Source organism: Carcharodon carcharias, chromosome 31 (assembly GCF_017639515.1).
Source record: "Carcharodon carcharias isolate sCarCar2 chromosome 31, sCarCar2.pri, whole genome shotgun sequence".
Taxonomy (NCBI): domain Eukaryota; kingdom Metazoa; phylum Chordata; class Chondrichthyes; order Lamniformes; family Lamnidae; genus Carcharodon; species Carcharodon carcharias.
In genome coordinates this window covers 25,747,886-25,763,261 of record NC_054497.1, presented here as the reverse complement: position 1 = coordinate 25,763,261, position 15,376 = coordinate 25,747,886, and the positions used below count along the sequence as shown (strand labels likewise).

Here is a 15,376-nt window from a genome sequence, read left to right as displayed (position 1 = left end):
GCGGCTCAAGAAGGGAGCTCACCACCACCTTCTCAAAGGCAATGAGAGATGGGCTAGAAGAATCCTGACCTTGCCAGCGACACCCATGTCCTCTGAAAGAATATAAAAAAATACAATTCAGTTCTGTTGAAGGGTCATGAGGACTCAAAACATCAACTCTTTTCTTCTCCGCCGATGCTGCCAGACCTGCTGAGTTTTTCCAGGTAATTCTGTTTTTGTTTTGGATTTCCAGCATCCGCAGTCTTTTGTTTTTATAAAAAAATACAGGCCTATGTGGCAAGGTTACACCAATTCTGCCAGTACCACTCAGCTTCAGACCTCATTACAGCCCTCGTACAAACATGGACAGAAGAGCTGAATTCCAGAGGTGAGTGAAAATGACTGCCCTTGACATCAATGCATCAAGAACCACTAGCAAAACAGAAATTAAGAGAATCAGGGGGAAATCTCTTGTCACATCTAGCATAAGGGAAGATAGTTGTGGATGTTGGGGTCACATCACTGCAGTAGCTCCTGGTATCCTAGGCCCAACCATCTTCAGTTGCTCCATCAATGACCTTCCTTCCACCATAAGGTCAGAGGTGGGAGTGCTTACTGATGATCACACAGTGCTCAGTACCATTTGCAACTCAACAGATACTAAACAAGTCTGTATCCAAATGCAGCAAGGCCTGGACAACATTCAGGCTTGAGCTGATAAGTGGCAAGTGAGCATTCGCATCACACCACATGCCAGGCAATGACCATCTCCCCTTGACATTCCAAGCATTACCATTGCTGAATCCCCACTATCAACATCCTGGAGGGCACGAATGACCAGAAACTGAACTGGACAAGTAGCTACAAGAGCAGATCAGAGGCTGGGAATTATGCAGCGAGTAATTCACCTCCTTACTTGCCAAAGCATGTCCACCATCTACGAGGTACAATTCAGGAACGTGATGAAATACTGTCTATTTGCCTGGATTAACACAGCTCCATTAACAGCTTCATCAAGAAGCTCGACACCATCCAGGACACTTAACTGGCATCCCATCTATCACCTTTAATGTTCACTCCCTCCACCATCGCGCACAGTGGCAGCAGCATGTACCATCTACAAAATACACTGCAGCAACTCACCAAAAACTCCTTCAACAGCGTCTTCCAAACCCACTACCTCTCACCACTAAGAAGGACAAGTGCAGCAGGTGCATGGGTACGCTGGGTTGAATTATACGCTGGGGATGGAGTCTTCATCCCCACAGCAAGTCAAGGGTGGGTTGGCAGGCTCATCCTGCAGCCATTCTACAACCTCCGGGCCATTAATTGGCTCTAGGCAAGCCATCCTCCCCAACTGAGAAGTCCTGCCTCCAAGAGTTCCTGGCCAATCGAATGGTCAGCAGCTGGCTGGTCCCAGCATCGCCACAGAGAGCGGTGGCCACTGCTGGGACTGCAGGCATCACCGAAGAAGGCGTTCAGCAATGGAGCTTGGATGAAGTTAAATCCAGCCTCTTGCTGGGACCAGGCTGGCAAACCCAACAAGTGGGGTGGGGGGGTCGGGTTGGACAGGACAGGGAGGAAGGGAAAGGAGGTGAGGGGAAAATACCTTGGAGGGGGGGCATCTTATTCAGACAGGGGGCCCGAAAAGGAGCCACCCCACCCCACTGCCTGGCCACCAGTCCGCCAGGTATCACCTACTGGGCTGGACACAAAACATCGGACTCCCATGGCCGCAAGTAAAATCCCAGAGGTGGCAGAGGAGGACCTTAAGTGGACATTAATTGACAATTCAGGGCCTTAACTGGCCCATGGGTGAGTGGGTCCCCTGATGCCTCCTCCGCTGTGGCAGGAGTGGATAGGTGACAAGACAATGTGCCGCTGCCATGGCGCTCCAATTTTACAGCCTCTACCCCAGCCCACCATCCCACCACCGGAGGTCTTTAAAATTCAAGCTGCAATCATCAAAATGTTCCCCCACCGCCCCCCAAAGTCACTCACCATCCTGACTTGGAAATATATCGCCGTTCCTTCACTGTCACTGGGTCAAAATCCTGGAACTCCCTCCCTAACAGCACTGTGGGTGTACCTACACCACATGGACTGCAGCGGTTCAAGAAGGCAGCTCACCACCACCTTCTCAAGGGCAGTTAGACACAAAATCGTACTCAAATAGTGGGACAAATCCAACCCGGCCAATTACCGCCCCATCAGTCTATTCTCGATCATTAGTAAAGTGATGGAAAGGGTCATCAACAGTGCTATCAAGCTATTACTTAGCAATAACCTGCTCACTGACACCCAGTTTGGGTTCCACCAGGGCCACTCAGCTCCTGACCTCATTACAGCCTTGGTTCAAACATGGACAGAAGAGCTGAACTCCCAAGCTGAAGTGAAAGTGACTACTCTTGACATCAAGGCCGTATTTGACCAAGTGTGGCATCAAGGAGCCCTAGCAAAACTGGAGTCAATGGGAATCAGGAGGAAAACTCTCCGCTGGTTAGAGTCATACCTAGCACAAAGGAAGATGGTTATGGTTGTTGGAGATCAGTCATCTCAGCTCCAGGACATTGTTGCAGCAGTTCCTCAGGGTAGTGTCCTAGGCCCAACCATCTTCGCTGCTTCGTCAATGACCTTACTTCCATCATAAGGTCGGAAATGGGATGTTCGCTGATGTTTGCACAATGTTCAGCACCATTCACGACTCCTCAGATACTGGAACAGTCCATGTCCAAATGCAGCAAGACCTGGACAACATCCAGGCTTGGGCTGACAAGTGGCAAGTAACATTCGTGCCACACAAGTGTCAGGCAATGACCATCACCAAGAGATGTTCAATAGCATTACCATCACTATATCCCCCACTATCAACATCCTGGGGGTTACCATTGACCAGAAACTGAACTGGACTAGCCATATAAATACTGTGGCTACAAGAACAGGTCAGAGGCTAGGAATCGTGCAACAAGTAACTCACCTCCTGACTCCCCAAAGCCTGTCCACCATCTACAAAGCATGAGTCAGGAGTGTAATGGAATACTCTCCACTTGCCTGGATGAGTGCAGCTCCCACAACACTCAAGACACTTGACACCATCCAGGACAAAGCGCCCACTTGATTGGCACCCCATCCACAAACATTCACTTCCCCCACCACCAACTCACAGTAGCAGCAGTGAGTACCATCTACAAAATGCACCGCAGGTACTCACCAAGGCTCCTTAGACAGCACCTTCCAAACCTATTAGCACTACCATCTAGAAGGACAAGGGCAGTGGATAGATGGGAACACCACCACCTGCAAGTTCCCCTCCAAGCCGCTCACCATCCTGACTTGGAAATATATCGGCCGTTCCTTCACTGTCGCTGGGTCAAAATCCTGGCACTCCCTCCCTAACAGCACTGTGGGTGTACCTACACCACAGGGACTGCAGCGGCTCAAGAAGGCAGCTCACCCCCCACCTTCTCAAGGGGCAATTAGGGATGGGCAATAAATGCTGGGCTAGTCAGTGATGCCCAGGCCCAACAAAAAAAAAACACATAAAACTCTTACTGTGCAACAGATGGGTATTTGCTGGGCAGGGTATTTATTAAGGGTTGTGGAAGTAAGGCCAGTAGATGGAGTTAATATGCACATTGGTCACGATCTAAATGAAAGGGGGAAGAGGCTTGAGGGGCTGAACGACTTCCTCTTGTTTCTGTGGCCCCTATGCAACAGGTGTTCACGAGCAAAGCAGCAGAGAGACAACTTCCCCTGTAGTTCTTAAAGGGTTAAAGTGCCTACCCCTCTCACATCCCCAGCACTGCATGGATGAGACAGGATTATGTACTCAGTGGGTGGGTGTGCTTGTTAGGCGCAAAGGTTACTCTCATGTGCGTGTCAGATGCGATGAGCGGGCCTAAGAAATGAAAATACACGACATTTAATCCTACTCCGAGATATTTCTGTTGAAAATTGGCCAGTCTCAAGAACTCTTGCCTCAGGCAGATGAAAGGCCACCCTCTTGAGTGAGTCACATTCTGGCTGAGGTGGGGGAGGGGAAGGAATGGAAAACAGGAACAGGTAGAAAAACGCCAAGAGAGATGGGACTGCGCATTAGAACATTGACCCCTCACATCTAGAGTTGCCGACCTTTCTGGATCATCGGCGTGACAGATTAATCTGCCACGGTGAGCAACACCCGGGAAAAAAAATTATAAGGTTATTAAAAAAAATTCTGGGTTTTTTTTAATATAAACATTTTTTTTCTGCAAAAATTTCAGCACTTTCTGGTGCTGGAAATACTCAGCATCTGCGGAGAGAGACAGAGTTAACATTTCGAATGTAATATGACTCTTCTTCTGAACCCATATTGGACTCAAATCATTAAACCTGTTTCTCTCTCCACAGATGCAGCCTGACATGCTGAGATTTTCCAGCACTTTCTGCTTTTACTCCAGATTTCCAGCATCCGCAGTATTTTGCTCTTACCTTTTTTTAAAAAAATTGTTTTCGTTAAATACTTTAATTTTTCAGTTATTGGTTTATTTATTTATTATTATTTAGTTATTAGCACTGCAGGGATTCACCAAGGCTCCTTAGACAGCACCTTCCAAACCCATGACCACTGCCCTCTAGAAGGACAAGGGCAGCAGACACATGGGAACACCACCACCTGGAAGTTCCCCTCCAAGTCACTCACCATCCTGACTTGGAAATATATCGCCGTTCCTTCACTGTCGCTGGGTCAAAATCCTGGCACTCCCTCCCTAACAACACTGTGGGTGTACCTACACCACATTGACTGCAGCAGTTCAAGAAGGCAGCTCACCACCACCTTCTCAAGGGCAACTAGGGATGGGCAATAAATGCTGGCCCAGCCAGCGATGCCCACATCCCATGAATGAATTTAAAAAATTAAAAATCGGAGGGTGAGAAAGGTTGATTCACTGGGCTGGAGGACAGAAGTCATGTGATCAAACCTTCAGGAAAACAATGCAACACGGTTTAAGAAAAAGATTGGGGGGAAATAAAGGCAAAGTAATAAATAGGGGGAAAAAACGATTTTAAAGAGGTGACAATGGAACTCGGGAAAATTGGAGAAATACTAACAATAAAACAGAACACCAGTGGAAAACATTTAAAACAATGATCAATAAAGTTCTGAAGAAATATCTCCTGCTGAAAGGCAGGAACAAAATAGTCTGTAATGACATACAATGGATAAATAAAGTGAAGCTAAAGAAAAACACATACACTAAATAACTAGACAACAAAGGAGGAAGATACATGGGAATGCATTAGGTTGGTAAACTAGGAGAATTGTCCAGAAAGGGCCATTGGCATCTCTCCCCACTAGAGAGGGACAATTGATTATATATAACTTGAGGGGTACCACCCCTTAAACATGGGGCAAGGCAAGTAGACAAGCCTCCATGAACTACTACCACTGTTATGGGGGTTGAACCATGAGGAGGGAGGGGGAGAGTGAGAGGGGGAGGGGGTGATAGGGGGAGGGGGTGAGAGGGGGAGGGGGTGAGAGGGGGAGGGGGTGAGAGGGGGAGGGGGTGAGAGGGTAGAGGGGGATGGAGGAGAAAGGGTGAGGGGTGGAGGGGAGGGGGGATGTAGGGGGTGGGGGTAAGAACGCAGAGGAGGTGGAGGGGGAGGTTAAATGGGAGGGGAAGAAGGGACGGGGTTGGAGAAGGGGAGGGGAAAGGGGTGGGGAGAATGAGGGAGGGAATGAGGGGGATGATGAGGGGGTAATGGAGTGGGGGAGGTTGAAGGGAGGGGAAGGGGTTAGTATCATTCTGCATCACACTCTAGCCACCTGGTAACTGAGCTAACCATAAAGATTAGGAAAGAAATTAAAAAAACAATTACTGAGACAAAGAGAAACTATAAACTTAGAGTATCAAGGAATATAAAGTACCATATTCTAAAGACACATCAATAGCATGTGAAAAATCAGGATAGGGTTTAGGGTCACTAAGGTTTACACACAAGAAACTCTCAAACAGCAGTTAATGGTATTTATCAGGGAGGCGTCACATTCAAAGAGAGCAAAAAAAATATAAAGACATTGAAGCTAGAAAGGGCAGAGATAATTAACCTCAAGTGGGTAAAATCGCTGGCTGGGATGGATTGCATCTGCACAGAATGAAATAAGCTTGGGAGGAGATCGCTACAGGACTAATACTCACATACATTAGAAAAGTGGAATGGCATACGTGATTCCTATATTTAAAATGGGAGATAGAACAAATCCAGGGGGTTATAGATCAGTTAGTTCAATGCTGATGGTAGGAAAGATAATGGGATCTTTGATTAAAGGTGTAATAGGAAAAAATCTCAAATATGATGTTAAAAAACATGGGTTTCAAACTGAAGAGTCATGCTTCACTGGATATTTTGAATTCTCTGAAGTCACAGGAAGGGTGGATAAAGGAGAATGCGATAGGTATAATTTATTTGGGTTTCAAAACGTCTACTGCATGATAAACTCATGACTAAGGTCAGAACGTGTGGAGACAGGGGATGTGGAACAGAACTGACAGCAAGCTGGCAACACCAAAAAACAGAAAGTAAGGAACTGAATTTTGGAGGCTTCGGGAGCCCTTTAGAAATGGCAGACGGGTTCCGATTCCGGGATTCCCGGCCCCATTCCCGGGCTGAGAGATAATCCGGAGTGCCTTCGACAGGCTGGTTCCTGCCAAAAAAAACTCACACCCGGTGCTCCGGCCTTGCTGGCTCACTTGCACAGGTAGGTAGGTCCTACTCTCTACTATTCCCATGGAGTCAGGCCGGGGTTTCAGAGGCTTGTAGCTCGTGGCCCCACAGGGGAGCTGTGAGCACTGCCTGTAAACTTCTGCTCGGGTCAAACTGTCCCGACTGTGGCCGGCAACTGCTCCCCACAGCGCTGAGGACCCCGCCTTTGGCGGGCACCTCCCCCAGAGGCTGGCAGATCGAGCCGGGAATCTCTCGCTAACCGGCCGGTGGATGAAAATTTTAGACTGGCGGAGGGCGATCTGCGGGGATCGGTGCTGGGACCACTGCTGCTCGCTAGTCACATAAACCACTTGGACTCGGGTATCAGCAAGTTCAGCTTCGAAAGTTGTGGACGACTTCAGGTTTGAGGGCCCACTATCATATTAAGGAAGGCAGTGACAAGGCATTAATAAAGTTGACGGATGGGCATGTAATTGGCAAATGCACTTCAACATGGACAAATGTGAGATGGCACATTCTGGTAGGAAGAATATGGAAGTCATGCACTCCTTGGAAAAGGTCAGTCTTAGACAGGGTAAAGGAACGGAGTGATCTGTAGGTACAGATTCACAAACCACTAAACAAGTGGCAAAGCAGGTTAATGAGACCATGAGAAAAATAAACAAAACGGCAGCAGTTAATTTCTAGAGGGGTAACCGTCAAAAAACAGAGGGGGGCTCAGTTGGCTAGGCAGCTAGTACATGGATCAGATCAGTGCCAACAGCAAGGAGTATAATCCCTGCTCAGACTGAGGCAGATTTAATTCCTCCCTCATCAGCTGATCTGCAGTAAAAAAAATCATAGCACTGGGCAGTGCTTTGACAAATAATTGCCAAGAACCAGCTTTCAGGCACAGAAACTTTTTTTTAAATTCACTCATGGGATGTGGGCGTCCGCTCCCAGCCCTCCAGGGTTGGACTGTAGTCTCCAGGAATTGAAGTTCAATCTCCGGGACACTGCTGTGCGCAACCCTGGGGAAAAATCATCGGGACATTAAAAAAGATTGGGGTTTTTTTTTTGGTGGTTTTCTTTGAATAACTCTCTTTGCCAGGTATAAAAATATTGAAAATGGGAAAGAAAAGGCAGCTTGGGTTGACAGCCAAGCATCAGCCAATTGGGTAATGAGTCTTTTTTGCTTTCCAATTGGCCTAGGAAGGAAGTGTATCACAAGGATGGATGTGTCGGGCGACTAATGGCTGGAGCATGGAGGCAAGTCATGAGGGGAAATCTCCAGGAATACATTTAATCACAGTTGGCAGCTCTATTTGTTGCCCATCTCTAATTGCCCTGGAACTGAGTGGTGTGCTGGGCCATTTCAGAGGACAGGTTAAGAGTCAACCACATTACTGTGGGTCTGGAGTCACACGTAGGCCAGATCAGATAAAGGCAGCAGATTTCCTTCCCTAAAAGGACTTAAGTGAATCAGTTGGTTTTGGTTTTTTATGATAATTAATGATATCCTAAAGATCACCATTACTGAGCCTAGCCTGATTTTTTTTAAAAATCTATTGATTGAATTTAAATTCCACCAGCTACTGTGGTAGGATTTGAACCCATGTCCCCAGGTCATTAGCCTCGGCCTCTAGATTACCAGCCGGGTGACATCACCACTAATGGCCAGGGCACTGGGGAGAACTCCCCTGAGCACACTTGGAATGCTGTGAACAATGCTGGCCCATTATAAAATGAACATTAGAAGCACTGGAAAGGATGCAAAAATAGAAAGATTTACTAGCATGGTGCCGATACGGAGAGTTAAACCCATCAGGCTGGGGCTTTCTCCAGAAAAAAGAAAGCCTAGAGGCGACTTGGTAGAGGTCTTTAAGATTATGAAAGGGTTTGCTAAGGTAGTTGTAGAGAAGCCCAGAAAAAGGATCATAAACATAAGCTAGTTATGAATAAATTCAATAAGGAATTGAGGAGAAGCTTGTTTATCCAGCAAGTAGTTAGAATATGGAAATCGCCACCACAACATGCATTTAAGAAGCTAGATAAACACACAATAGAAAGGAATCGAAGGATGTAGTGGTAGGGTGAGATGACGTAGGGGGCAAGTATCCAATACTGGCATTGATGTGATGGGCTGAAGGGCCTGTTTCTGTGTTGTACATTCTATGCGACTGAATCCATCCACCCAGTGTTGGCAATGTTACTGGAACTGCTGTTGGGATGATATGAGGTTGACACATTACACTGACTTTCAGAGTTCAGTCACGTGGTTGTGGAGACAGAGGGGGGAGTGAGTTATCGATGGAACAATTGTTGTATATCACTCGGAATTAGCGATGACATTGATGCAATTCTGACTATCCCCACCAACAGTCAGACACTCCAGCCCGGTGAGAACAAAGCAAGAGACAGTCAAACAGCAGGGGGGCTGGTCAATGGGGGTTCAACTTCACCACTACCGACATCCTTTCTATAATCCTCAGATTTAAAACACTCCAAAGGATGTTATGTTGCAATGACATGAGAGAGAGAGAGATAGAGAGATAGAAAGCCAGAGCAATTGTGAGAGAGAGTGAGAGAACAAGAGGCTGAGGGTGAAGGAGAGAAAGAGTGACAGAGTGAGTGAGAACAAGAGGAAGAAACAGTGCGAGATAAAAAAGTTTGAGAGATAAAACAAGGAAGAGAGAGAGAGGAAGAATGGCTGAGCAAGAATATATGAGACAGAAAGAGGAGAGTGGGTGAATGAGAAAGAGAGACAGTAAAAATTACTTAATACATAACCCCCAGTATAAAACCACAATCCTCCAACTTACTTCCTCAAGATTTAAAAGGCAACAAACAAAACAGGGAATCATTCCCTTTAACAAAAACCCTCACAACTCCTGCCAAACCCTAGACTCTCAATAAAGTTAAAACAGAGAGTACATTCTCTCACTTTCAAAGCAACTTTTTAAAGTTCTGCACTCACTCACCATAATGGGAGGCTGGGAGCTGGGCTGCCTGACTCCTGCCTCAGCTCCTCTCCCTGCCACTTGTACACAGCCAGTTACATGTTTCCTCCTTCCTAGGCCCAGCAGCCAGCCCCTCGATGAGTTTCCTTTGGCTCCGAGATGGTATTTCTCATTCCAGATTTCCAAAACAGCAAGACAGCAGGCCTCACTGTGTAAATCTGCCCCACCCCCTTTCTCATTGGGATAGAGTTCAGGGTTCACATGTATCTCTGGCGAGTCTGAACTCCAGCTCCAGCCCTCTGGAACAGCAGCTGCAGTGCTGTCTCCCTCTGGCTCAGAACAGAGGGGCCGGACACACTGGCTGACACAGGCTGCTATTGCAACACAGGAGCTGCCTTAGCTCTCTTCCTTCCCACTCCCCCTCCCTCCTCGCTTCACCCTTCCCCGCCTCACCTTCCCTCCCTCTCACTCTCCCTTCCTCACACTCCCTCCTCTCCTCACCCTCATTCCCTCCCTACTGCCCACCCTCCCTGAACTCCCGCTCTTCCCTCCCTCCCCACACGTTCCCTCCGTCCGGCTCATCCTCCTTCCTGCTAACTTGCCCTCCCTCGCTCTCCCACCCGCTTACCCTTCCCCCGTCTCTCGTACCGCCTCCCTTCCTCCTGTCCCCCGTGCCATCCTCCCTGCCTCCCGCCCTTTTTCCCCTTTCACTCTCCCTCCCTCCCTCCAGGTCACCCTCTCTGTCCCTTTCTCTCCCACTCACCTTCCCTCCCTCCCTCACACCCCTGACCTCCCTTTCTCCCTCTCGCCCTCCCTCCTCCTCTCTCTGACCCCTCACTTGTCCACCCTCCATCCCTCTTGTCCACCCTCTCTCACGAGCTCACCCTCCCCATCGTTTGCTCTCTCTCCTTCACTCCTGTGCTTTCATTCCCTCTCTTCCCTCCCCTCCCACACATTCCCTCCCTCCATTCCACATGCTCTCACTCCCTATGCCCCTCCTCCCCGCACTCTGGTGCCCCTCTCACTCTCCCTCCTACCACTCTCCCTCTCATTCACACTTCCACCCTCTCCCTGATCCTTTGCCCATCCTCTCCCATACAATCTGACCCTTCCCCCAGTGGCTGGTTGCCAAAAGCACAGATGAAACGCAAACATTATGGTTAAATCTCAGACAAATAAAGCCAGTTGAAGCCACACGGTGCAACTGTTTGGAATTTACACCGGCTGCTTTGTTCACAGGAGGAAGTCCAGCCTCCGGGTAAAACCCTAGAAATTCCCTCGCCAAATTGAGTCACATTTTCATGTAGTTTGGCCCCCACCCCCAGCCGGGCCCTTCACCCCATTGGGGTAGGGTTGAAGTGGCGCTGCCCATCTGTGCTTGTTAACTTGCTCATTTTAAACTAGATATATCCTGCAACGAAGCAGCAGCAACTGGATAGCACCTGTACCGCATTTGTATTGCGCCTTTAGTAGATCTAAACGCCCTAAGGAATTTCAGTGGAGCGTTACCAAACAAGAGATCTCAGCATAGGTGACCAAAAGCTTGGTCAAAGAGGGAGGTTTAAGGAGAGTCTTAAAGGAGGAGAGAGGTTGAAACATTGAGAGGGGGAATTCCAAAGCTTCAGACCTAGACTGCTGAAGGCAATGGCCTCCATTAGTGGAACAATTAAAATTGGGGACACTCAAGAGGCCAGTATTGGTGGGGTGTAGATATCTCGGAAGGTTGTGGAGCTGGTGTTTACAGGCATAGGGAGGAGCGAAGTCCTGGAGGGATTTGAAAACAAGACAGGCAAAGCCAATATAGGTCAGCGAGTACAGGGTGATGGATGAATCATAGAATGGTTGCAGCACAGAATGAGGCCATTCGACCATCTCCGTGCCAGAGTAACTTACCTAGTCCCACTTCTCCGCCCTGTCCCATAGCCCTGAAAACTTTTTCTCTTTGGATAATTATCCAATTCCCTTCAGAAAGCCCCAGTTGGATCTGCCTGCACTGCCCTCTTGGATGGTGCATTCCATTTGTTGCATAAAATTGTTTTTCCTCCTGTCACCTTTGGTTCTGTTGCCATTCACCTAAAAATTAATGTCCTCTGGTTCCTGATCCTTCCGCCAGTGGGATTAGTTTCTATCTGTCTGTTCTGTCTCGGCCCCTCATGGTTTTGAAAACCTCTATCAAATCTCCTCAAGGAGAACAACCCCGGCTTCTCCAATCTATCCACGTAACTGAAGTCCCTCATCCCTGGAACTTTGCTCGTAAATCTTTTCTGAACTCTTCACATCCTTCCTAAGGTGTGGAGCCCAGAATTGGACACAATACTCCAGTTGAGGCTGAACTAGTATTTCATAAAAGGTTCATCATAGCTTTTGTATTCTATGGGCGGAATTGTCCCAGATTTGCACTAAGTGCAGTAGTGGGCAGGAAAAAAGTCATTTTACCGGCCGGCCACAATGGCGGGTTTTCACTCCATATCGTCCCAATCCCGCCTCATTAATTATGCAGCCACAGGAAACACGCCGCCTCGCTGGCGGTGACCTCTGATTTGCTCCCCACGCCATTACCTCGCCGCTTCCTCACGCAGGGTACCACATTTAAACTGCAGCCGCACGCACACTTCTCAATGATCGCAACCCAGGGCTGCTCCACTGAAGACATGGCCCCAAAAGTCAAGAAGAGTACAGCCCCCCCCCCCCCGATTCAGTGACGCATCCCCGGGACGCCTTCCGGACCTCGTGGAGGGCCATCACGATGTCCTCTACCCCACTCTGGCTGCAGGAGGCCCATCAGTTTCAGCACTCCGGCTTGGGAGGCGGTGGCAGAGGTGGTCAGTGCCAATGCTGCACACAAGAGGTTGGTCATCCAGTGCAGAAGGAGGATGAATGATCTCATCCATGCCACCAGGGTAAGGCGACCCTGATCACTCTAAACTCACACACTCACAAGCCCATCACACATTCACTGGCATCTCACTCACTGCCAGCTCAAGGGACATCACCACTCATTCTCTCACACACACCCTCACATCTCCATCTGGCCTCATCTCCTCTGGAGACTGCCTCCTCAGCCCTCACCATCTTGAGGCCACTTGCTCGCCATGACGCTTAACACCAATGGGACCAGAAAATTCCAGCTATGTCTCTATTTATAAAGCCCAGGATTCCACATGCCTTTTGAAACACTCTCTCAACCTGTTCTATCACCTTCAACTATCTGTGCACATCTAGCCCCAGGACTCTCTTGTTCCCGCACCCTTTTTAGAATTTTACCCCCCTTTATTGTATATTGCCTCTCCTCACTCTTCCTACCAAAATGTATCAGTTCACACTTCGCTGCATTAAATTTAATCTACCACGTGTCCGCCCATTCCATCAGCCTGTCTACGCCCTCCTTGAAGTCTGTCACTATCCTCGTCACAGTTCACGATATTTCCAACTGATGTGTCGTCTGCAAATCTTAAAGTTTTGCCCTGAACACCCAAGCCTAGGTTATTAATATGGATCGAGTAAAGTAGTAGTCTGAATACCAACCCTGGGGAAACACCACATTCCTCCAGTCCAAAAAACACCCTTTTCTGTTACCTCATCAAAAAACTCAGTCAAGGTAGTTAGCCATTAACAGATCCATCTTTGCTGGAGTTTGGGGTCAACCCATTTAGCCTCCTGACAACCAAGAAAAAGCTTCAGTAAAACAGAACCACTGAAACAGCAATCGCCAGAAGAGTTCTGGCTCATTCCATCCAGGCAGCAGTCAGTAATCGTAACACTCAGGGTCCAGAAACACTCCAGCACTTAGGCCCAAGCCTTTCAGTCAGCTCCAAAGGATGCAGTGGCCGCTGGGGAAAAGGTTTTCTTACAAGAAGGGCAGAACCATCTCCCCAACGAGTGAACAACACCAGACGGAGGGCAGGAGTCTAAACTCAGGTCTGTAATCTCCCCAGTGTTATCTGGTCTGTAATCTCCCCAGTGTTATCTGGCCTGTAATCTCCCCAGTGGATCTAAACTCAGGTCTGTAATCTCCCCAGTGTTATCTGGTCTGTAATCTCCCCAGTGTTATCTGGCCTGTAATCTCCCCAGTGGATCTAAACTCAGGTCTGTAATCTCCCCAGTGTTATCTGGCCTGTAATCTCCCCAGTGGATGCAAACTCCAGTCTGTAATCTCCCCAGTGGTATCTGGCCTGTAATCTCCCCAGTGGATGCAAACTCCAGTCTGTTATCTCCCGAATGGCTCTGGAAGGATATGGGGCCACGCTCGTCGCTGGGTGCAGTTCGTGGAGTTTGGCTTCGGTATTACGAATGATCCACTATTAGAGAAGGAAAAGAGGGAGCCGGGTCCCTGCTCCTGAGTGACTCCTGCTGGGCACCGGGATGGACGCACATCAGGTGAGGAGGAGATCACTGGATTCACCTCTGACTGATGACCTCCACGTACAAACATCTAGCTGCCCCTGTGCAAGGGGCACCTGAGATACTGGAGGATGTTAGGACATTTCCACGAGGGTGGGGTTGAAAACAGAAAGCTGACAACGCTCCTCTGTAACAACAGAACAGTAAGAAAAGCTGGCTGGACGAGGCACAGCACAGCTACACCAGGCTCGTTTCCTTCCCAGTTCTGTGATTATTTCCTGTTTGAGAAACAGAGGAAGAATCGGCCGTCTTGGCCCTAACTTTCTGAAATCTCCTCCCTGAACGTCTCAGCTTCTCCAATTCACTCGCCTCTTCGAAAGAACTTTGTAAGAAGTTAGCTCTTCAGCCAGGCTTATTGTTAGCACACTGATCTCTCCCTTGCTGCTTCAGCACCCACCCCCTTTCTCTTCACTCTCTATGAAGCCCATCTGAACATTTGTCATGTTAAAGAGGGTATACAAACCATAATAAAGAACATAAGAACATAAGAAATAGGAGCAGGAGTAGAGCACATAGCCCATCGAGCCTGCTCCATCACTCAATACAATCATGGTCGATCTTGGGCTTCAACTCCACTCTCCTGGCCGCTCCCCATACCCCTTAATTCCCTGAGGTTCCAAATATCTGTCTATCCCGGCCTTAAATGCATCCACAGCCCTCTGGGGCAGAGAATTCCAAAGATTCACAACCGTTTGAGTGAAGAAATTCCTCCTCATCTCAAATCACCTCATCCTAAATGATCGGCCCCTTATCCTGAGACTGTGGCCCCCGTGTCTTAGATTTCCCGACCAGTGGAGACAATCTCTCAGCGTCCGCTCTGTCAAGCCCCTTCAGAATCTTGAGAGAGAGTCTCTCGTTCCTCCAAACTCCAGCGAATAAAAGTCTAATTTACTTAGCCTCTTACTCAATTGACCCAAACAATGAGAGCCAACAGTAGAGGAGGAGGCCATTTGGCCCATTGTGCCTGTGCCAGCTCTTTGAAAGATCAATCCAACCAGTCCCATTCCCCTGGTACCCCCTCCCAGTATTTATCCAATTCCCTTTTGCAAGTTATAATTTAATCTGCTCCCACCACCCTTTCAGGCATTTCAGACCATTTGTCTGGCCGTTGAATTAACCAAGCCCATTTCTAGCTGGTAACAGAGAGCCACAGTCAGACGCTCAGCCTCCCAGCTGGAAGAAAGAGCCCAGGAGCCACCAAGTCCAAATCCCAGCGGATTACAGCCTGTTGACACACAACCAGACCATGGGGGACTAGGCCGAGGTGCCAGGAGAAGATATATAAATGGAGATTGTGGGCATAAACCCACATCCACGGGGCAACATATCGGTCGGTCTTTTTCTTGACTGAC

The 15,376-nt window shown here is 48.4% G+C and overlaps 1 protein-coding gene across 4 annotated transcripts in view; it reads right to left on the bottom strand.

The window, feature by feature from the left end:
• triobpb (TRIO and F-actin binding protein b) overlaps nt 1–15,376 on the bottom strand; it is a 466,860-nt gene that overhangs the window by 252,128 nt on the left and 199,356 nt on the right. The window contains exon 1 of one of the 4 annotated variants that reach the window (XM_041178041.1): nt 9,645–9,939. The exons of the other annotated variants lie outside the window; for them this stretch is intronic. Within the exon in view, the coding sequence (XP_041033975.1) occupies nt 9,645–9,647 (3 nt within the window). The 5' untranslated portion in view covers nt 9,648–9,939. Of the gene's footprint in view, nt 1–9,644; nt 9,940–15,376 lie in introns of those variants that run through there. 4 annotated transcript variants of the gene reach the window in all.